This window comes from Musca domestica, unplaced genomic scaffold (genome assembly GCF_030504385.1).
Source record: "Musca domestica strain aabys unplaced genomic scaffold, Musca_domestica.polishedcontigs.V.1.1 138, whole genome shotgun sequence".
Classification (NCBI taxonomy): domain Eukaryota; kingdom Metazoa; phylum Arthropoda; class Insecta; order Diptera; family Muscidae; genus Musca; species Musca domestica.
The window spans coordinates 516,715-540,623 of NW_026712189.1; the positions used below are offsets into that span (position 1 = coordinate 516,715).

The window sequence follows — 23,909 nt, forward strand, 5'->3', positions numbered from 1 at the left end:
ACTCAAGATTTAATAGTCCAACGGATTGGTATCCGAAAATGTTTGGTGGCCATTGTGCGCTGGAAATGAAGCGAGGAACCTCATTTTGTAACCATTCTCGGGTGGCGCGTGCTGAGTGCGATGCTCCTGAGTCCTCTTAGAATGTCCAAGGTCTACGCCCTAAATGTTTGTGTGTCCAAGGCTTTAATACACCCTCCAGAATATTTTAGCGATAATATTCGTCATTTACTCTGATGGCACGCTCGATTAATACGGCTGTTATAGCTGCCCACACCATCACCATGGCCGGCGCTTGAATTGTGGTGGTCAACCGAAGGTGGACATTTTCAGCTGACCTCTTTGGCGAGTAAATAAAATCATTTTGTTTTGTTTACAAACTGCTGGATAACGATAAATGTTTTCTATTCGGAGACACCCAAATTCGGCAGTTCACCAAGCGAAGCAACTCTTTAGTTCATTCCATCTATTTATACCCTACCCAACAAGGTGGTCAGGGTATTATGTCTTTGTGCATTTGTTTGTAACAGGCAAAAGGAAACGAGATAGACCCATAGTTCCTTTTGATGATCTGCATAGAATCACTTTCTGAGTTGATTTATGCATGTCAGTCCGTATGTCCGTCCGTCTGTCCATGTATTCTTGTGAACAAAATGCAGGTGGCATTTATTATCCGATTGAGGTGAAACTTTGCAAACAACATTTGTTTGGCCCAAGGACGAACCCCATTGAAATTGGAGATAATCGGTAAAAATTTAGATATAACTCCCATATATATCTTCGTCCGATTTGCCTTTTATTGTGCACCAAACGTGTAATATCAGCCCGAATAGTATGGAATTTTGCACATACAACCAAATTAGGCCTGAAAATAAGTATGCCAAATTTGATCGAAATCGGTTCAGATATAGCTATAGCTCCCATATATATTGTTCATCCGATTTGTTATTTTTGTCCTCCGCAGCCGTAATATGCACTCTGTAACAACAATATTTGGGGAAATATATCAAATGCAGATCAGAAATACCTTTGCCAAATTTTATTGAGATCGGTTCAGATTTGGATATAGCTCCCATATATAACTTCGTCCGATTTACCTTTTATTGTGCACCAAACGTCTAATATTTGCCCAAATTGGATGGAATTTGGCACATACGACCGAATTTTGTCTAGAAGGTAGTATGCCAAATTTGATGAAGATCGGTTCAGATATAGCTATAGCTCCCATATATATTGTTCATCCGATTTGAAGTATTTGTTACCTACAGCCGTAATATGCACTCCGTAACAACGATATTCAGGGAAATATATCAAATACAGCTCAAAAATATCTTTGCCAAATATTATTGAGATCGGTTCAGATTTGGATATAGTTCCCATATATATCTTTATCTGATTTCAAATTAATTTTGCACCAAATGGGCAATACACGTCCGAATTTAAAAGATACAAATGCTTCGGCATATTTATTACTTTGAATTTTATATTATAATTATAATCATAGCGTGTATGATTGAATTCTCCCATAAAAACTTTTAATTATTAAGTGGAGCTCAACTAAATTAGCAAAGTGGAGTAGGGTATCATAAAATCGGCCCCGCCCGACTTTAAATTTTTTTCTGGAAATCTTGTAAACAATATAATGAGCTGTTACTGGAATAATTCTAACAGCTGTCGGACGAGTGGCTTAAAAATATAACAACCCATTTTTTAAATATTTTGCAAATATTCAACCGCATATTCCAATTAACTGTAAATTGGCATTTCGTGTTCTAAATAAAAAAAAAAAACAGACCTCATTGCAAAATTAAATATTCAATATATTTATTTCATAGGAACGATCCATTTCTTTTGTGGACTCGTTGCCATAAAGTAATCATGAATGCTAGTGCGTGGTTACGATGTTATGCCACATACCTACGTCACTTTTTCATTATAATACTAGTCTCGAAAAATATAAATTCTAACGGACTTAGAATTTGAATAATTCAATTAAAACATGATTTTAACAAATACATTTGAGATGGAATCGCAAATATTTATTTCACATAGGATATTATGAATGAGGTTTTTTTCAAGGTGTGTTCATCCGCAGCATTTTTTTATAATACGGTTCGCATTTATTTGGTTTAAACTGGATTCTGCAAATACTTCTTAAGCAAAATACACACATAGTGCTGAGATGAATTTCTTTTAGTGTTATTTTATCATGGTATCATTTTTTTAAGCCTCATGATACCACAATCCGATTGCTCAAATAAAAGACCTAGTTTTGAAAACAAATATTATTTCTTATCCCCCCGGTTGAACAAAAAGTCATTGTATTCTTTTTGAATAATTCAAAATTTGTGTGTGTGTTTTTTTTTTGCGCTCGTTAATTGATATTCGCTATTTTAAACGCTTATGTAATTAAATTTCAAATTTAAATCAATAATCCCATAAAAATCAAGGTTCTTCTACTTCTTTTTCCGATTTTACCCGTGGCGTTTCGTTTTACAATTAAGTAATTGGGGCGAAAACAGAAGAAATCCATTACTGTCGTCGTGATTTACCCTCGTCAAGATTAATTAAAATCAACGGTACTTTTAAGCCGGAATTTCGACACGATTTTATTGAATACAAATAATGTGTTAATAAATTTCAAAAACACATTAAATAATACACAATTTTGGAAATAATGTTTTGAATACTTTAAAAAAAAAATAAACAACGAATAAATTATAAATTTTGATTTCAAATAAAAAAAATACACAAAAATTCACGTGGATGAACAGATTGCAAAAAATCCAAATTTGCCTTAGAACATATAAAAAACGCTGTAAGTTCGACCGGACTGAAAATTGAATACTCTCCACCATTTGGAACGAATTAGGCAATTTTCAAAAAAAACCGTTGACAATTTTGTTAAAATCTTAAAACTACCGAATGTAGCCGATATATTAGGGTCTATTCGACGACGTGGACCAGCATAGGCAACTTTTGTCATAAGCCCTTACAATATTCTAATGCGAAACTTAAAAAAAAACAGTAAAGAAAGACTTAAAGTCGGACGGGGCCGACTTTATGATACCCTACACCACTTTGCTAATTTAGTAAAGCTCGACATAACAATTAAAATTTTTTATGAAAGAGTTCAATCATACGCGCTACGATTATAATTATAATTTAAAGTTCAAAGGACTAAATATGCCGAAGCATTTCTATCTTTTAAATTCGGACTTGTATTGCCCATTTGGTGCACAATTAATTTTAAATCGGATAAAGATATATATGGGAGCTATATCCAAATCGGGACCGATCTCTATAAAATTTGGCAAAGATATTTCTGAGCTGTATTTCATATATTTCCTGAATATCTTTGTTACGGAGTGCTTATTACGGCTGTGGGTAACAAATACAAAAAATCGGATGAACAATATATATGGGAGCTATAGCTATATCTGAACCGATCTTCACCAAATTTGGCATACCAGCTTCTAGACTAAATTCGGTCCTAAGTGCCAAATTCCATCCCATTTGGACAAATATTAGACGTTTGGTGCACAATATAAGGTAAATCGGACAAAGTTATATATGGGAGATATATCCAAATCTGAACCGATCTCGATAAAATTTGGCACATGTATTTCTGAGTTGTATTTGATATATTTCCACAAATATTGTTGTAACAGAGTGCATATTACGGCTGCGAAGGACAAAAATAACAAATCGGATGAACAATATATATGGGAGCTATAGCTATATCTGAGCCGATTTCGATCAAATTTGGCATACTTATTTTCAGGCCTAACTTGGTTGTATGTGGCTGTAGTATTCATTACGAACTTTAAATACCAAATTTGAAACAATTCTGGAGAATAATGTCCCTAAAATTATCAAAATACCGAATATCGGGAAGTACTGTTATATGGGGGCTATACGAAGACGTAGACCTGCACAGACAAGACAGAAGGCTGTAGTATTCATTACGAACTTCAAATACCAAATTTGAAATAATTCCGGTTAACAATGTCGCTAAAGTCGTCAAAGTACCGAATATCGGGAGGTATCGCTATATGGGGGCAATATGAAGAACCGGAGCTGCACAGACAAATTCCTGTCATAGGCTGTAGTATCCATTACGAACTTCAAATACCAAATTTGAAACAATTCCGGTTAATAATGTCGCTAAAATCATCAAAATACCGAATATCGGAAGGTACCGTAATATGGGGGCTATACGAAGACGTGGACCTGCACAGACAATTTTCTGTCTTAGGCTGTAGTATTCATTACGAACTTCAAATACCAAATTTGAAACAATTCCGGTTAATAATGTCGCTAAGAACATCAAAATACCAAATATCGGGAGGTACCGTTATATGGGGGCGTGGACCTACATGGCCCAATTTTAATACCAAAAGTTCTGCAGACGTAAAATACATTTGTGTAAAATTTTATCAATCTACTTCAATTCGTTCGGAAGATAGAGTGATTTCCACAGACAGACGGACATCGCTAAATCCGTGGTACAATAAGGAGGTAGAACAGCTTCGTAGAACTACAGAAATACAGCCCTGAGGCTATGCCCGCTTTCCGTAAAATTTGCTTGCCACAAGTTGTTTTCGTTTATTCAATATTTTTCCTCATTTTTCAAATCAGTTAAACAGCGGGAAAATGAAAGAAATGCCTGAATTTCTTTCAAAAATATGATCTAAGTAGTTCATATTTTTGTTAAAATCTTAAAACTACCGAATGTAGCTGATATATTAGAGTCTGTACGACGACATGGACCTACATAGGCAACTTTTGTCATAAGCCATTACAATATTCAAATGCGAAACTTGAAAAGAAAAAATCGGTGAATAATGAGCTAAAATCATCAAAATACCAAATATAGGGAGGTATACCGAAACGTGGACCTGCACAGAACAATAATGCCTAGATCTAATTTTGATAATAATATTACGATGTACCAAAATGCTCCCCTCGAGAGTTATCGTGCGCACCAGCCAGACAGACGGACGGATGGAAAAACGGATTTGGTCCAAAGAGACCTAGAGTCCAAAACCGTTATTTTGATGAGGTACGTTTTGGCCGTATCAAATAATATATACCCTCTATAGCCATATGGCTGAGGGTGTAAAAATCCACGTTTGGTGACTCCTTAAAAAATTATTCTTAAAAATAGTCGTTTGGTAGCTCTAAAGGTCCAGGAAAAAATTTGTTAAAAATCCCTTCATTCCATGAAGATATTATTTTTGAAATCCACTTTTTGTGGGATCTCTACTAAGATCTATTAAATATGTGGGAAGATCTAATAAATCTTTAAAGGTTCTACGATCCTGGAAAAAAAATTAATCCAAGTTTCTTGACCAACGATTATTAAAAACGTGTATTTAAAAATCCACGAACTGTGTCCTAAAGGTTCTTTTTTAAAATTTAAAAAATCCACATTTTGTGACTTTAGTTATCCAAGGAAAATAATTAAAAAAAATTCTTTTCTTGAAAAGGAGAAAAATTTTTTTTTAAAAATCATCTACAATTGGCAAATCTAATTGTCTATAAAAAATATCCTTTAAAAGTTCACATTGGGTTAACATTTTAAAGGCTGTTGGTCAGTAAAACAAATTTCTTCGAATAATATTCCTAAAAATCTGAGCTATGACTTAAATTTTTCGTTGAAACAAATCCAAGTTAGAATTTAATACCTGTGCATTTTTTCTGGATGAATCGCAATTGTTTGAATTTTATTTTTTGACAATAAAAATTCCACATAAACGAATTGTGGGCAATGAAGAATTTCATTTTAATTACTGCACAAAACATTGCTATTAATATAATGACGTGAATTGGATTGTACAGTTAATAATTTCAATACGATAAACTCGAATATCCAGAAAGAAAGTAAAATACTTACTGAACACTTGATGTTTTTGTTGATATGAATGAATTTGAATATTTTTCTAGAAAACCACAAACAAAAACATAAACATTTGGAGGCATTGACGTAGGCAATTTAATTGGGGGAGATTGGCATGGTAGAACATTTTCAAGGTTGGACAAACTTTATTCAAACAGGTAACAACGGTTCGCAAAAAATACGACTTTCAGCAATATTAGTATCTATTTCTTGGACAATTTTCTAATTTCAATCCTTTGTCAATTTGTAATAAACAATGCCCTAGTCCGAAACAGCTGTCGCCTATTAAACATAATTTTCTTAAAGCTGCAAAATGTTTTCCCCATATATTATGACAGCTATCAAAACTCGTTAATTAATATATACAATTTAAGATTTTAAATATAAATTATAACATCTTAAAGAATTTAGTTAAATATCTCTGGAATTGTGAAAGTGAAACCTGTTTCCAACCCAAACCCACTGAATTTAAGTTTTTTTTTTTTTTAAGTTTATGATTCATTTAAAAATATCTAATCTTTAAATCATGAATACCTTTTTATTGCATCCCAAGCAATCAGCAACAAGTATAGAAAATTTTGTTTTGGAAAACCTGAATATTTAAGAACAAGTCTAACACATAAGTCGGATTGACGTACTGCACGTGTTTGGAGAACAACTGATTGTAGTGATAATGAGAATTTTTTGAAATTATTATCAAAAAATTATACTCAATTTTTGGGACAGTGGTTTAGGCAATTATTGAAAATGTTACAGCCAATATCACTAAATTGGAAATATTAACAGGTGAGTCAGGGAGTTTGAAAAAAAATATGTGTTCTAAATAAGATAGCATTTTTGCACAGGTCAGTCTTTTGTGAGCAAAAAAAATGGGCTAAATCGGACCACGATATCGTATAGCCCCAATATTACGATATTATTACTTTGTTATACCCTACACCACAAGGTGGTCAGGGTATTATGTCTTTGTGCATTTGTTTGTAACAGGCAAAAGGAAACGAGATAGACCCATAGTTCCTTTTGATGATCTGCATAGAATCACATTCTGAGTCGATTTATGCATGTTCGTCCGTCCGTCTGTCCGTCCGTCCGTCTGTCCATGTATTTTTGTAAACAAAGTACAGGTCGCATTTATTGCTCGATCCAGATGAAATTTTGCAACGATCTTTTGTTTGGCCCAAGGACGAACCCTATTGAAATTGGAGATAATCGGTCAAAATTTAGATATAGCTCCCATATATATCTTCGTCCGATTTGCCTTTCATTGTGCACCAAACGTGTAAAATCAGTCCGAATTGTATGGAATTTTGCACGTATGATCAGATTGGACCTGAAAATAAGTATGCCAAATTTGATCGAAATCGGTTCAGATATAGCTATAGCTCCCATATATATTGTTCATCTGATTTGTTATTTTTGTCCACCGCCGCCGTAATATGCACTATGCAACAACAATATTTGGGGAAATATATCAAATACAGCTCAGAAATATATTTGCTAAATTTTATCGAGATCGGTTCAGATTTGGATATAGTTCCCATATATAACTTCGTCCGATTTACCATTTATTGTGCACCAAACGTCTAATACTTGTCCAAATGGGATGGAATTTGGCACTTACGACCGAATTGAGTCCAGAAGCTAATATGTCAGAAGATGAAGAATGGTGAAGATCGGTTCAGATATAGCTATAGCTTCCATATATGTTATTGATCCGATTTGTTATATTTGTTACCCACAACCGTAATATGCACTCCGTAACAACGATATTCAGGGAAATATATCAAATACAGCTCAGAAATATCTTTGCCAAATTTTATCGAGATCGGTTCCGATTTGGATATAGCTCCCATATATATTTTTATCCGATTTCAAATTAATTGTGCACCAAATGGGCAATACAAGTCCGAATTTAAAAGATACAAATGCTTCGACATATTTAGTCCTTTGAACTTAAAATTATAATTATAATCATAGCGTGTATGATTGAATTCTCCCGTAAAAGCTTTTAATTGTTATGCGGAGCCCTACTAAATTAGCAAAGTCGTGTAGGGTATCAAAAAGTCGGCCCTGCCCGAATTTAAGACTTTCTTTACTGGTTTAATGTGTGTACTTTACCACCTGGACCTATATAGACCACGATATCGTATATCCCCCATATAACGGCACCTCCCGATATTCGGTATTTTGATGATTTCTGCGATGTTATTCACCAAATGTCGTATATAAAGTTCGAAACAATTACTACAGTCTATGACACAAATTACTTATGTAGAACCACTGCCCCCACATAACGGTTTTCATTTGAACGGTATTTTCCGACGGAATTTTTTTTTGAAATTTTTCAAGTTTCTTCCAAATGCTGGAGGCTATAAAAAGTTCGGACCGGCCGAACTTAGCTGTTTTTTACATGTTTTTACATCAAGTCGAGAATATGATGTCAAGTAAATGGCCGCCGCCAAAATATATTATCATTTGAGCCCTTTTTATGGCATTTTCCATTACTTTGCTCAAAACTTCCGGCAATAGATCCTCATGTCTTGACGGATATTTTCTTTAAGAGCTGATAAAATTTTAGACTTGTTGATATAAACCAGCGACTTCAAAAAGCTCCACAAAAAGAAGTCTGGAGTAGTCAAAGCAAGCGAATTTTGCTGGCCATGGCAAATTGCCAAAACGGGAGATTAGGCGTCCGGGAAATGCCTTTAGCATATCGATCGTGGCACGTGCAATGTGTGCCGTTACACCGTCCTGTTGGAACTAAATGTTTTCCAATCCCAATTGCTGGGTGTAATGGCTCTTCGTGGATTACACACAGATTTTCAGTGTCCCAGAAGCGTAAATTTTGCTTATTTACGTACCCGCTAAGATGGAAATGGGCCTCATTACTCGTGATTATTTTTTTTATAAAAATCATCATTTTCGTGGTGGTGATTAAGGATGGTTTGAGCCCATGTTAGACGCGATTAGCGGTCAGCAGCTAACAGCTGATGTACCATCTGGATTTTGTACGGAAACATATTCAAATTTTGTACCAAAATTTGCTGTAAAGACCATCGAGTGATACCCAATTGCGCACATCTGATGCACCATCTGGACTTTGTACGTAAACATCCTCAAATCTTGTACCAAAATTTGCTGTAAAGACCGTCAAGTGATACCCAATTGCGCACGTCGTCTGATCGATATCGACGGCGCTTCCATAATATACTCGGCTACAGCAGCAATATTCTTTGCAGAACGGATACTCTGGGATCTGCCACGCCTGGCAGCATCTTTTGTTGTGCAAGCTTCTTCGAAGCAAACGGCTAAAAGTCACAGTATTTCACCAGTAGGCGTCAGGAAATCTGCGACGAAATTCACGTTGTGCCAAAGTTGCCGACCGATTATTGGTCAAATAAATAGTCACTAATATTCTGCGTTCTGGAGCAGTGTAGCGTAACATGGTTTATTAAAGTGTGTTTCGCAAGTTTTTACTACAAAAATGTCAAAGCAGAACTGACATTAAGAGCTTATCGTAAAATTTATAGCATTTGCTAATAGGAGGATTAATTTTGTGCCACCTTATAAGAAATCTACAAATGTAATGGTCATCAAATTTTCTTACTTTATATTTATACCCTACACCACAAGGTGGTCAGGGTATTATGTCTTTGTGCATTTGTTTGTAACAGGCAGAAGGAAATGAGATAGACCCATAGTTCCTTTTGATGATCTGCATAGAATCACATTCTGAGCCGGTTTATGAATGTCCGTCCGTCCGTCTGTCCGTCCGTCTGTCCATGTATTTTTGTAAACAAAGTACAGGTCGCCCTTTTATTTTTTTGTAAACAAAGTACAGGTTTGCCTTTTATTGTGCACCAAACGTGTAATATCAGCCCGAATTGTATGGAATTTTGCATATACACCCAAATTAGGCCTGGAAATAAGTATGTCAAATTTGATGGAAATCGGTTCAGATATAGCTATAGCTCCCATATATATTGTTCATCTGATTTGTTATTTTTGTCCACCGCAGCCGTAATATGCACTATGCAACAACAATATTTGGGGAAATATATCAAATACAGCTCAGAAATATATTTGCTAAATTTTATCGAGATCGGTTCCGATTTGGATATAGCTCCCATATATAACTTCGTCCGATTTGCCTTTTATTGTGCACCAAACGTCAACTATATGTCCAAATGGGATGGAATTTGGCACATACGACCAAATTGAGTCTAGAAGCTAGTATGCCAAATTTGGTGAAGATCGGTTCAGATATAGCTATAGCTTCCATATATATTATTCATCCGATTTGTTATATTTGTTACCCACAACCGTAATATGCGCTCCATATCAACGATATTCAGGGAAATATATCAAATACAGCTCAGAAATATATTTGCTAAATTTTATCGAGATCGGTTCCGATTTGGATATAGCTCCCATATATATCTTTATCCGATTTCAAATTAATTGAGCACCAAATGGACAATATAATTCCGAATTTAAATGATACAAATGCTTCGGCATATTTAGTCCTTTGAACTTTAAATTATAATCATAGCGTTTATGATTGAATTCTCCCATAAAAACATATAATTGTTATGCGGAGCTCTACTTAATTAGCAAAGTGGAGTAGGGTATCATAAAGTCGGCCCCGCCCGACTTTTAGACTTTCTTTACTGGTTAAGTATACCGTTTTTCTCAAGTTTTGCATTCCAATTCCAATAAGTTCATCATTGACTCTATACCATGTCAATAGTGTAGTGTGTTGCTTGCAATCACGTACAGGTTTGTGTCTTAAGTCTTTCGTTTTGTTTGTCATTGCTTTTGGAATTTTCTCTCTGCCTGCTGTATTGGGGTTTCCCTGTGATGGATTAACACATGTACGAGTCATGACATCACATAAATTGATATTAATTATAGTCTTAGGATCAAAAGCGTGTGATAATTTTGATGTACGTTAAAGTAATCAAAAAAAATGTGAAAACAAAAATTGATGAAACATTTGCAAAAAAGAAAATACCAAAATAATCTGATAATAAAATGCATCATTTTAAATTAATTGATTTACCTACTGTCTCAGTCAAAATATAATAAATTATTTAATAGTAACTTATGTTGAAAATTTTCAATTTAGTGCAATTCTAATTATTTGGATGATTTTTGAAATAATTGACTTTCAAACTTTTTCATATATATCAAATATTGTGTAGGCGATTATTTTGAACATAAGCTCGTGTTTTTTTTTCTAATCATAAAAAACCTGATAACACCTTTTATATTAACAATATTTCACAAAAAGAAGATTTATATCATGCCATTAAATATAAAACATTTTTTTTGCGTGTGTGTGATTGTGTGTTTAGCAAAATGCCAAATGTTAAAAGTTCTCTTAAACATTTTTTTTCTTTTGATGCCATAATAACGGTGCTGTCATTAACATTATATTAAATATTAACAATGAAAATGTTGTATTGACTTCATCAAGTGACTAATGCCAGACACCACGGAGCTTTCTTTTCTAAACATAAAAAAATGTTGCTCCGATACAATGAGATAACTAAAATCCACACTCTCCGACTGGAAAAAGATGGAGAAGTCAAAAATCAAGAAGCTTTATTTGACAAAAAAAAAATGTTGAACTAGTTTGCTAGACTGTTGCCAAATGGCAAATAATTCATTGATCTCCTAAGAATAGTTGCAATTTAGTTTTTTTTTTTTTATATTGTTCTGTATTGTGATACAAATGACTTTTAAATACCGGTTTCGTTTCGTAGTTGTTGTTGTTTTTTTTTTTTTCTTTGCATTCTAACCCTAACCTTGAAAAATTTCAACATTTATGTGGAATGCAAAGGCGAACACAAAAATCGTAAAGTATTGAAGCAAAACTCTTTAGAAACGCTTATTGTGACACGCTTAGTCTAAATGAGACAACAGGAACTGTGCGACGTTAAGTAATAATATTTTTTCCAAGCAACCGAAAAGTAAATAATAAACTTTTTTTGAAGAAGTAAAAGTAAATTAAATAATTAGTAAGAGTTTAATTCCATTAGTTAGGCCCTTGTATGTCAAAGGTCAGATAAAAAACCAGTAAAGAAAGTCTTAAAGTCGGGCGGGGCCGACATTATGATTCCCTACACCACTTTGCTAATTTAGTAGAGCTCCGCATAACAATTCAAAGTTTTTATGGGAGAATTCAATCATACACGCTATGATTATAATTATAATTTAAGGTTCAAAGGACTAAATATGCCGAAGCATTTGTATCTTTTAAATTCGGACTTGTATTGCCCATTTGGTGCACAATTAATTTGAAATCGGATAAAGATATATATGGGAGCTATATCCAAATCGGAATCGATCTCGATAAAAATTGGCAAAGATATTTCTGAGCTGTATTTGATATAATTCCCTGAATATCGTTGTTACGGAGTGCATATAACGGCTGTGGGTAACAAATATAACAAATCGGATGAACAGTATATATGGGAGCTATAGCTATATTTAAACCGATCTTCACCAATTTTGACATACTAGCTTCTAGACTCAATTCGGTCGTAAGTGCCAAATTCCATCCCATTTGGACAAATATTAGACGTTTGGTGCACAGTAAAAGGTAAATCGGACGAAGTTATATATGGGAGCTATATCCAAATCTGAACCGATCTCGATAAAATTTAGCAAATGTATTTCTGAGCTGTATTTGATATATTTCCCCAAATATTGTTGTTACAGAGTGCATATTACGGCGGCGGTGGACAACAAATAACAAATCGGATGAAAAATATATATGGGAGCTATATCTATATCTGAACCGATCTCGATCAAATTTGGCACACATATTTTCAGGCTTAATTTGGTTGTATGTGCAAAATTCCATACTATTCAGACTGATATTACACGTTTGGTGCACAATAAAAGGCAAATCGGACGAAGATATATATGGGAGCTATATCCAAATGTTGACCGATTTTCCCAATTTCAATAGGGTTCGTCCTTGGGCCAAACAAATGATTTGTGCCAAATTTCATCTGGATAGGGCAATAAATACGATCTGTACTTTGTTTACAAAAATACATGGACAGACGGACGGACGGACATGCATAAATCGACTCAGAAGGTGATTCTATGCAGATCATCAAAAGGAACTATGGGTCTACCTTGTTTCATTTTGCCTGTTACAAACAAATGCACAAAGACATAATACCCTGACCACCTTGTGGTGTAGGGTATAAAGAGAGACTAATTTTGTAATCCCCATAGTTTTTGAAAACACGTCCCTTTTTAAAGCTTATATTTCCTAAGATATATAGAGAATCTGACAATGTTTTCCCACATTTTCATATCGAAAATAATTTTTGAAACTAAAATTATTTAAATAATGTTTACTCATTGGGTTCTCGTGAATGCGTATTGTGACTCTGACGATTTTCAGAAGCCTGAAGACGGAAATGAATAGCGACATGGCATTCTTGTTAAAGCCTCTTCCGGTTAAGAGGTAATTACCACCAAATTCTAATCTGACTCTAATATTCTTTTACCGAAAACCATTTGGACTATTTTTCATATTTTCAACGATTTAAATATTTAATTCCCATAATCAATTTTCAACTCATTATTTTAATATTCCCACTTTTTCTTTTCTATGATAATTTATAACTCTTATAGGCTTTGCAATGTTTTTTTTTTTTTTTTTTGTTAATAATATTGACCTTCAAAATTATGATTTAAGTTCAAGACGAACATCTTATGGCCGCAAGCTATTGATATTAGCAAAAAAAAAAACGCCTTCATTGATGGTCACTTAATAAATACGAAAGACAGTAGTTAAACTGAGAAATTACAATACCTCACAGCTATCTTCTTCACCTGCCATCTTTTTTCTTTTTCGTTGTTAAGTGTTTGCTAATGACATCTTAATGGATTTTCCGCTACACTGAATCGCTGATACGCATCTGACAAACTAAGGTCAGTGTTGAGATAATAACTTAATAGCAAAGGGGTGATGAATTACAGTGTCTGAAAGCGATTGTAGCCAAACAGCAATTGGTTTTACACGTTCTTGGATTTTTAAAGTAAATTTTGAAATAAAGAAGTTTGTTTTGTTATCTAAAAAAATTTTGGAATATTTTGCTGTAGCAGAGATTGAAATCATGAGGATTTTAAAGAGACATGTTACTACTGTAAGGTGTAGCAACGGTTGGGGTTTAAAGTAATCTATTCAAATATGAAATTGCTATAAATTAGCATATGTATTTTTCTTTAATTATGTTCAGTCAATATATTCATATTTAAAAAATAAATGAAATAAAAACAGTGAAATATTTAAAGTGATAATAAATTTAAAATTTTTAAAATACAAGTGATGTTTGATATAAAATATAATATTTGTTTACCTTCAAATTGAATTCAACAATTTTTTTTCAGTCGTGTATTTTGTCCAGTTGCAATCATTTCATAGCTTATATTTAAGTTATTATCTTTAGATTTAAAAATTGTAAAATTTTTATAAATATGAACAAATTAGACATTTATTGTCTTATCATAAAAATAACTCTTTAAATGTTATCTTTCAAACGTTTTTTTTTTGTATTTAAAAAGACATCACAGCTATCACACGTCTTTGATCTTAACACTCCAATTAATATCACTTTATGCGGTGTTATGATTCGTTCATGCGTTCATACATCATAACAATCTCATTGAGACGTACACAAATAAAAGCAGAGAGTGACGACAATATAAAACAAAAGACTTAAGACACAAGCATGATGTGGTATGAGGCAACTCACTATTATACCCTCCACCATACTATGGACGAATGACGAACTTAATATACTTTCCATACTGTGTATGGTGGAGGGTATTTTTTTATTTATGGAAACGGTACCAAGAAACATACTATTTTAAAGAACAATCGATAAAAAGAGACTAATTTTAAAAACCCACCCTTTTTAAAGCTTATATTTCCCAAGATATATAAAGAATGTGAAAATGTTTTCCCACATTCTCGCATCGAAAATAATTTTTGAAACTAAAATTATTTAAATAATGTTTACTCATTGGGTTCTCGTGAATGCGTATTGTGGCTCTGACGAGTTTTAGAAGCTTGAAGACGGAAATGAATAGCGCCATGGCATTCTTGTTAAAGCCTCGGTTATTCCGTTTGTAACTTCTCGAAATACTCATGTCAGACCCAACAAAGTATATATACAGGGTGAGATGAATAAACTGAAACCAACTGCACCAAACCAAACTGGTAGCATAGCGCGACGTCGAGGAAGTGGACGGACGAGAAAACAGCAACATCAGCAAAAATGGTTCGAAAAGTAAAGTAAACCCACGTCGCAGTGGCCAAAAAAATGGCTCGTGAGCTGAACATATCGCAATATTCCATTCGGCAAATATTAAAAAATTAGCTTGGGGGTAAAGCCATTGAAATTCCAAAAAGTGCAAAAACTTACACCGCAACAGAAAGAAAATAAGCTCAAAAAAGCTAAAGAGTTACTTCGCTTTGCCGAATGTGGTGAACTGTGGTTTTCTCCGATGAGAAAACATTCCTTGTCCAGCAGTTTGTAAACAAACAAAATAATCGTGTCAACTTGCCAAAGAGGTCCGCTGAAAATGTCCACCTTCGGTTGGCCACCAGAACTGAAGCGCCGGCCATGGTGATGGTGTGGGTCGCCATAACAGCCGATAGTCGCTCTCCGCTCGTATTAATCGACCGTGGTATCAGAACAAATGCCGAATATTATCGTGAAAATATTCTGGAGGGTGTATTAAAGCCTTTGCGGCATCAGAACAAATGCCGAATATTATCGCGAAAATATTCTAGAGGGTGTATTAAAGCCTTGGGCACGCAAACATTTTGGCCGCAGACCTTGGACATTCCAACAGGACTCAGCACCATCGCACTCAGCACTCGCCACCCAAGAATGGTTACCAAATGAGGTTTCTCACTTCATTTCAAGCGCACAATGGTCACCAAAATCTCCAGATACCAATCTGTTGAACTATTGTGGCTGGAGTATTTTGAAAACAAGGTTGGCACTAAAAAATACCAAATTGTCGATCACCTCAAGCAAGTTCTTCGCCGGGAATGGGTCAAAATACCTTAGAGCAACATTTGGGCAGCGTGTGACGGTTTCATTGGCCGTTTGAAAGCTCTAATTCGTGTCAAAGGTGACCAATTCGAACAAATCTAAACTTATTCTAAATTTTGATGCTCTTTCTGCCATTTTTTTCATTCAATAAAATTTAAAAAAAAAATGTAAAAATGATGGCGTTAGACTTTGGCGCAGTTTTTTTATCTCGCCCTGATCTTTATCCGATATCAAGTTTATTGTGCACCAAATGACTAACATCAGCCCAAATTGAGTGAATTGTGGCACATCCAGAAGTAGACACATCAAATTTAATGAAAATCGGTCCGGATATAGCTATAGCTTTCATCCGATTTGGGGTTTTAGCTCACTCACAAGCGTAATATGCAGCAATGATATTAGATACCGAACATCAGATGCAGCACGAAAATACCTCTGCCATATTTGATTGAGATCAGTTCTGATTATACCCTACACCACAAGGTGGTCAGGGTATTATGTATTTGTGCATTTGTTTGTAACAGGCAAAAGGAAACGAGATAGACCCATAGTTCCTTTTGATGATCTGCATAGATTCACATTCTGAGTCGATTTATGCATGTCCGTCCGTCCGTCCGTCCGTATGTCCATGTATTTTTGTAAACAAAGTACAGTTCGCATTTATTGCCCTATCCAGATGAAATTTTGCACAAATTATTTGTTTGGCCCAAGGACGAACCCTATTGAAATTGGAGATAATCGGTGAAAATTTAGACATAGCTCCCATATATATCTTCGTCCGATTTGCCTTTTATTGTGCACCAAACGTGTAATAGCAGTCCGAATAGTATGGAATTTTGCACGTACGATCAGATTGGACCTGAAAATAAGTATGCCAAATTTAATCGAAATCGGTTCAGATATAGCTATAGCTCCCATATATATTGTTCATCCGATTTGTTATTTTTGTCCGCAGCCGTAATATGCACTCTGTAACAACAATATTTGGGGAAATATATCAAATACAGCTTAGAAATACATTTGCTAAATTTTATCGAGATCGGTTCAGATTTGGATATAGCTCCCATATATAACTTCGTCCGATTTACCTTTGATTGTGCATCAAACGTCTAATATTTGCCCAAATGGGATGGAATTTGGCACATACGACCGAATTGAGTCCAGAAGTTAGTATGTCAAATTTGGTGAAGATCGGTTCAGATATAGTTATAGCTCCCATATATATTGTTCATCCGATTTATTGTATTTGTTACCCACAACCGTAATATGCACTCCGTAATAACGATATTCAGGGAAATATATCAAATACAGCTCAGAAATATCTTTGCCAAATTTTATCGAGATCGGTTCAGATTTGGATATAGTTCCTATATATATTTTTATCCGATTTCAAATTAATTTCGCACCAAATGGGCAAAATAAGTCCGAATTTAAAAGATACAAATGCTTCGGCATATTTAGTCCTTTGAATTTTAAATTATAATTATAATCATAGCGTGTATGATTGAATTCTCCCATAAAAAACTTTTAATTATTAAGTGGAGCTCAACTAAATTAGCAAAGTGGTGTAGGGTATCATAAAATCGGCCCCGCCCGAATTTAGGACTTTCTTTACTGGTTTCATATTCAACCGAATTTCACTATTTGGTGAAACTCCATCTGGTAAACCTATTGCTCCAATAAATATTTTTTAATATAATCCTTTTTCGAAGTCAAATCATGGACTATACAGCAATGTTATTTGTTAGTAGAGGTAAAAAATCCTCCGTCCTCCCGTTGTTAAAAATCGATTAAATGTTGCATATAGTTCCCAAATTGTGACTACTCTAAAACCATGATACGCATTGAAATAAGGTTCATAGTTGGTGTAACCTACTTCACATAAATTCCCAATACAGTGGTTTCTATTTACCTGCATCAACATTAGCTGCGCATTGGCCTTTGCAGGCCAAAAAACTTTTTTTAAGCCATTTTTTTCTGAATCCCTTTATTTGAATTGTATTTAAGTGCCCAATTGATAGCTGCACATTGGACATTCCTGCCTCGAAAATTTGGTAATTTTTTTTAATTTGGTTACAAAAGTTGTATTTATCTGCACAAGAAAATTTTTTGCAAACTCAAAAAAGACACTAAAAACTACCACTTCGTTTTTGTTTTTGTATTCGCAAAAACAATAACAACACAAGAAAAGATCATGCATTAAAAACATATTCTCGCTTCCTCTCCCACACTAAAAGATGGTTATGCTGGATAAAACACCACTGATGCTCAAATACATACTAATAGAAAATTAAAGATACCTGCACTTTTTGTGCATGTAAGTAAAATTAAAGATACCTGCTTCATTGTGCAGATAAATGCAATGAAGCTACCTGAATTTTGGGCATTGCTGCACAAGAAGTCGTGCAATTTTTGATTGTGCAGGTAAGCAAAAAATACTGTATTAACTTTTTTGTTGCGAGAGCTCTATGCTTAGGGGTGTAGGGTATCGTATAGTTGGCTTTTGACCTTTCCTTACTGGTTTTTATTGAATAATCTATTATTTTCAACCTGCTGGTAATGCAGAAGGTAAATTGTTAACATTACCTTTGAATGGGTTATTTGCCTCATTCGCCTCCTATGCTTTTGTCGAGTAAATATCTTTTGCCGCCCAAAATTTAAATCTCTTTTCTTTTTCAACTCACTGTACTTTAGAAATAATTACTGGCTAATATTGGGATTACATTTTGTAAACGCAATTAAAAACAGTCAATGTAAAACATTGTTTCAATATCATTAGCGGACTTACCTCGTTTATCGCGCAGAGCTGTTGATGTATTCGAACTTGTGATTGGGAGATCCGATAAGTTGGCTTCTTTTGATGGCGCTGATGATGATGATGCAGATGAAGATGGTAATGTGGAAGAGGGTGCAGCGCCGGCGGGGGAGGTTGTATGTTTTGACGTAATTGATGATGATGGTGATGATGGTGATGATGTGGGGGCCACATTTATGGGCGTTACAATGAAGGTACTGACACTGTCATTATTAAATGTATTTTTGGTATAACTATGACTAACACTATTGCTGTTGCTATTGCTGCTGGTACTGCTACTGGCACTGTTACTACTGTCACTTGTGGCCGCAGCAATATTATTAATGTCATTAATGTTAATGTTGCCCATCAGATGGCCACTGTGACTAATGTGACCGTTACTGTAACCATTGGCCAAGGTAATGGCAATTAGAAGTAAGACTGGAAATGGTCTCATTTTGTGTGTGTGTGTTATTCTTTTGGTTTTGCAGACACCTTTGAAAAAAATCTCAGGCCGAATGATGATGCTACTGTTCTTAAATTTCAAAATCTCAGCTGCCAAGTGTTCTTGAAATGTTTTTTTTTTTTCTGGTCTTTATGATGATGTAAATGGCCTTTCTTGAAATGCCAGAGGCACTTTCCTTTAAAAAAAAACACGTTAACACTTGTTAACGGCCTCCAAATGTCTTGACAACTGACTGGTGTAACCAAATATCCGAATCGTTTTTTTGGTGAAAGGCCAACAAAAAAAAAAAGATTGAAAATTTGAATCTAAGGTTTCTGTGCTTGTTTAGCTGTGCTTCAATACCGGCTGCCACCGAAGCGACCAAACACCAGTTTTGTTGGGGTCTTTAACATGGATATTTGCATAGGTTTAAATGTTGTTGTTGTTATTGTTATTTGAAAACTTTCTTATTATTATTGAAATTTTCATGAATTTTTTTAATATCAATAACGTAGGCCACTTTCTTTTTGTATTTTGCTTTGATGTATGTAACAGATTTGAATATTATCACAAAACTTGTTTTCTATTTAGATTTCACTACTTGAAACATCGAGTTTTTGTATTTTTTTCTGCTTCTCCTTTTTTGTTTTTTTTAATGCAATACAAAATATCACGGATTTTTTTCAAACAAAAAAAAATTTGATTGATAACACTTCACTTTTGTTTCGTATGCGTTGTATCTAAAAACCGGGCAAATGGCCTTGCCCTTCAAAAAAATATTTTGGGTTTCGGGGATTAGAAGTAATCTCTCTAGACAAAAATAAAACACCTGCGACTCAGTCCTAGGTTAGATAAGAATGCGTTAATTGTAACAGCTGCAGCTCCACATCAGAGGGGGCAACAAATGCCTGTTCAAACATCCCCTGAAGCCAAATGGCCAAAAAAATTTTGTTTACAATTTACAGGAAAACAGCTGGACAAAAGCTCACCAACACTTGCATATTTTCCAACAATTTTGGGCATAACTTTCTTTGGCTCTCAAGAAACATGATTCAAAGCTTTACAAAATGTTGTTTTCTCTTCAGAAAACCACAACACAAATCTCTTTCACAAATCTCTCATTCACAACAAAATTCTCTTTTGTTTTCACACTCTCTTCTCTCTTGCATGGATCTGTTCATCCAAATCACAACTTGTTTCTTAAGTCTGTCGAAAACACGATTTCATTCCACCAAAAACCTTCGATGCAACCGGACACACACCGAAAGAGAAATTGTCGTGTTAATCTTTAGCGCAGCGTTCGTTTCTTCGCACTTGCTTTCGTTGTCGTTACGGCACTGAGTTTGTTTTCTTGTTTGAGGCTAAACTGTCTGTGTTGGCATCAACCAACTCGAATGTAAGACTGAACAGTCTATTCACAGACTGGTTTTCTTGGCAACGGCAGCATCATTGGCTAAGACACACACAGAGCACCAAACATGGTTAAAGCCCTAGGCCTCTCTTGGCAGAAACAGATCGCTGTTCTCTTTTTTTCGCGGCGTTCTCTTGTCACATATATTTTCTTACCCAGATACCTATATTGCATTTTGAAGAGCTAAAAGTGTTGCTCCATGCATTTTTTGTCTGTAAATATTGGTTCAAATATCTAATCGAGATTTCGTAAACTATTTTTGAAGCATTATGTTGTTGGTGTTTGCTTTATGATGGTCCATTGATTTCCTAGATTCATTGCACAGTGGGCATATTGAAAATATTTTGTTTCTTGCTAAAAACCTGTTTCATTATGATCCAAATAAACACTGAAGAAATTTCTGGGCGTTCTTGTGATGTTTAAACTGCAATCAGAACGGAATTCGAATATTTTAAACATTTCAAATATGAAAACCAGTTTCTGAATACTTTTAAAAAAAAATCTTTAAATAGATCATCAATTATCCCATTCGTTGCAAAGGCATTTGATTTCTATTTTTTATCAATCATTTAACTGCGACATATGCGATTAAGTTAACAAACTATTTTATATCTGGGAAATTTCTTACAAGTGTTAGGATGTTCTACCTAAATAAAGCTTCTCCAGATTCTTCTGAAACCCTTTAGAAGGTAATTGTCCTTTTACTATATCATTTTTTCTTTAATTTATTACGGTTATTTCATTTACTTAATTTTAATTATATATTATATACAAGCAAGTGCCCGCTACTTCGTCAGTGAAAAGTCCATCATAATGTTTATACCCTACACCACACAGTAATAAGGGTATCTTCTATCTTCTATATCTATAAAAGAGGAAAATGTTTGTATGTTTGTTTGTTTGTTTGTTTGTAATTTATGGACTCGAAAACAGCTGAATAGATTTTTCTGAAAATTTCCATATATACTGCAACATCGCCTGAAAGTAACATAGGCTATATATATTTTTGAATTTCCACTTGGAACTGGAGATATAGCATCAGAATCGGAGGTACCTCCCAAAAATTTAGATTTTATATGCACATATCTATTGATTGGTTGAAGATACAGTCTCCAAATTTGGAATACGTAACGTAATTTGGAACAAAAATAAGTTACCCAAATTATATTGTAATCGGTTCAGATTTGGATATAGCTCCCATATATATTTTCGACCGATTTCGTTCATTTGATGCCTCAAACACAATATGGATGTTCGATTCCAATGAAATTTGGAATGTGTGACGGGATTTAATCCGAAAATAAATTTGTCAAATTATATTGAAATCGGTTCAGATTTGGATATGGCTCATATATATATTTTCGGCCGATTTCAAGTAGTTGATGCACCAAAAACGCTATGTATCCCCAATTTCAATGAAATTTGAAACGTGTGATAGATTTTATGTAAAAAATTGATTTCCCAAATTATATTGAAATCGGTTCAGATTTGGATATAGCTTCCATATACATTTTCGGCCGATTTCATGTATTTGGTGGACCAAACACGATATGTATGTTCGATTCCAAAGAAATTTGGAATATGTAACGGGATTTTGATTAGAAAATAAATTAGTCAAATTATATTAAAATCGGTTCAGATTTGGATATAGCTCCCATATATTTCCCGATTTCACATATTTGATGCACAAAACACGATACGTATTTCCGATTCCAATGAAATTCGGCATGAGTGACTAAATTTGGCATTAAAGTAGTGCAATAATTTTTTTTTTAATTTTTAAATTTGTTTTTTTTTTTAACCAACATATATTCGTAAATAAAATTTTGAATGCATATAAAATCAAAAGGGGTAGCGAAGCGCACCGGGTTCAGCTAGTTATGTATATTTGTTTGTATATTTGTTTGTAACATGGAGAAGGAAGCGAGATAGACCCATAGTTACTTTTGAGGATTTTTCATAGAATCACTTTCTGAGTCGATTTATGTATGTCAGTCCGTCTGTCCGTCCGTCCGTCCGTCCGTCTGTTCATGTATTTTTGTGAAAAAAATGCAGGTAGCATTTACTATCCGATTGAGATGAAATTTTCCAAAAAATATTTGTTTGGACCAAGGATGAACCCTATTGAAATTGGTGAGAATCGGTTCAAATTTAGATATAGCTCCCATATATATATCTTCAATCGATTTTGGTAAATTGTGCACCAAATGGCCAATATCAGTCCAAATTACCTGAATTTTGGCCAATCCAATCGAATTCAGTCTAGAAGCAAGTGCATCAAATTTGGTGAAAATCGGTACCGATATAGCTATAGCTCCCATATATATGCTTCATCCGTTTTGGCGTTAAAGTCCCTCACATTCGTAATATGCACTCCATAACAATGATCTTTTATCTTTGATACAGCCCAACAATACTTGTTTCAATTTTTTTCAAGATTGGTTCAGATTTCGTTATAGTTCCCATATATAACTTCGACCGTTTATTGTGCACAAAATGGCTAATATAATTTCAAATGCACTAAATTTTGACACTTCCGACGTAATTCAGCCTAGAAGCAAGTACTTCAAATTTTGGGTGAAAATCGTTTTAGATATATCTATAGTTCCCATATATATATTTCATCCGATACATCCTCCTCAACAATGACATTTTATACTGGACATCAGATGAAGCTCGAAAATACCTCTGCCAAATGTTGTCGAGATCGGTCCAGATATTTATATACCTTTGTACATCTTCATCCGATGTTACGGCTATTTTTCAGCATATATATGTAATATCAGCCCAAATAGGATAGAGTTTTTATACCCTCCACCACACATAGTATGGAGGGTATATTAAGTTCGTCATTCCGTTTGTAACTCATCGAAATGATCATTTTAGACCCAACAAAGCATATATATTCTTGATCAGAGTAACATTCTAAGACGATTTAGCCCTGTGCGTCCGTCTGTTGTAATCACGCTACAGTCTAAACGAATTAAGATAGGAAGCTAAAATTTTGCACAGATCTCTCTTTAGTCTGCAGGCAGGTCAAGTTCGAAGATGGGCTATATCGCTCCACCATGTCGTATAGCTCCATATAACGGTACCACCCGATATTCGGTGTTTTGATGATTTTAGCCACATTTTCTAATGGAATGGTCTGATAATCCACAGAAGGAATACCTTGTGGGTACTTTATACCACGGAAGAGAATTATCTATATAGGTCCACGATATCGTATAGCCCCCATATAACCCCCCCCCACGATATTCGGTATT

At 34.5% G+C, this 23,909-nt stretch overlaps 1 protein-coding gene across 3 annotated transcripts in view; it reads right to left on the reverse strand.

Moving 5' to 3' along the window:
• The window catches only part of LOC101888973 (uncharacterized protein DDB_G0290587), a 133,238-nt gene extending 112,598 nt beyond the window's left edge, over positions 1-20,640 (reverse strand). For 2 of the 3 annotated variants that reach the window (XM_059118952.1, XM_059118951.1), the window contains exon 1: positions 18,782-20,637. In XM_059118952.1, the coding sequence (XP_058974935.1) occupies positions 18,782-19,244 (463 nt within the window). In that variant the 5' untranslated portion in view covers positions 19,245-20,637. Of the gene's footprint in view, positions 1-18,781 lie in introns of all 3 variants that reach the window. The other variant, XM_059118953.1, reaches the window with a different exon arrangement.
• Positions 20,641-23,909: the final 3,269 nt, after the last annotated feature.